This window comes from Rhodotorula toruloides, assembly GCF_000320785.1.
Source record: "Rhodotorula toruloides NP11 unplaced genomic scaffold Scaffold91, whole genome shotgun sequence".
NCBI lineage: Eukaryota > Fungi > Basidiomycota > Microbotryomycetes > Sporidiobolales > Sporidiobolaceae > Rhodotorula > Rhodotorula toruloides.
In genome coordinates, this window is record NW_015623051.1 from 1 (window position 1) to 1,116 (window position 1,116).

Below are 1,116 nucleotides of genomic sequence, written 5' to 3' on the forward strand. Positions count from 1 at the left end.
CCTGACCGCATCCTTGAACGCCTCGAACGTGCAGACCTCGCCGTTCGAGCCCGGGAGATGCTTGCCCTCGGGGGCGCAGGCGGGTAGTCGGAGGTTGCGGGCGTTGAAGCGGAGGCGGACGTAATGCGGCTGAGAGGGGCGGAGGACGGACGGGAGGAAGGCGGAGAGGATCGAAGGCGGCGAGGCGGAGCGGAAGAGTTCTGCGAGCGTGATCGATCAGTTTGCGAGAGGCGACAGAGGCTGTCCTCGGACGCACCGACAGCAACATGCGAAGTGAAGGGCGGCCACCGGCTGTCGAACGCATCGAGCGCATTCAGAATGCCTGCAATCGACGTGTCGTGACACGAGTAGACCGCCAGCCGCGTCTTCTCAACCTTCTCGAGCGGGTCGTTCGCCTTGGCCTCGAGCGTCTGCCGGAGCGAGGAGAGGAGCCGGCCCATCGCGAGCTTGCGGAACTCGAGGTTCTTGTACCCGTCGAACCTGCAATGGCGATTGAAGTATCAGCTCGCTACGAGAGCCAGCTAGATGAGCGACTGAACGCACCACTCGTGACAGATCGCGCCCTCGAGTAACCGCAAAGTCTTCGGATCCTCGAGCTCCTTCGGCAGCTTGATTCCGTGCGCGCGGCAGACGAGGACGGTGTCGAGTACGCCGCTTGCGCGAGGTGACGAGTCGATTCGAAGGGGACTGCGAGGACGTCTACGTCAGAGAGGAAGGCGGAGACAAGGGAAAGGCTCGGAACGCACGCCCCGACGACTGGCTCGAGTACCGAGTCGAGCGCGGCGAGGATGGGCGCCTGTTCTTTTGTCGTGGCGGCGATCGAGGCAGAGTCGAGCGCGCGAAGGCGCCTGTAGCGATGCAATACGAACGAGCGGAAGAAGGTCAGCTCGTCGGCCTCGAGCGGATAGGGTCTCGTAAGTCGTCGGGAGAGCCATCCGGACGCACTTGCAGCTCGTGTTCGGGTACAGGTCCTCGTCCTGCCATCCGCGGACGAGGTACTCGACCTTGGCTCCCTCTTCGCGCTTCTCCTTGCCCCACAACCCCTCGACGATCTGATGCAGCGACATCGACAGCGAGAAGTGAAGAGGCATGAATGAGAGCGGACGCACAAGAGAA

General features: G+C 63.1%; 1 protein-coding gene across 1 annotated transcript; it reads right to left on the minus strand.

Annotated features, from left to right (window-relative positions):
• Nucleotides 1-1,116, minus strand: RHTO_08167 (protein of histidine phosphatase superfamily, clade-3; the record flags this gene model as incomplete). Its single annotated transcript, XM_016421821.1, has 5 exons — nucleotides 1-200; nucleotides 257-480; nucleotides 544-687; nucleotides 747-848; nucleotides 946-1,116. Coding segments are annotated over 5 exons (841 nt in total), but the record flags the coding sequence as incomplete, so codon positions are not given.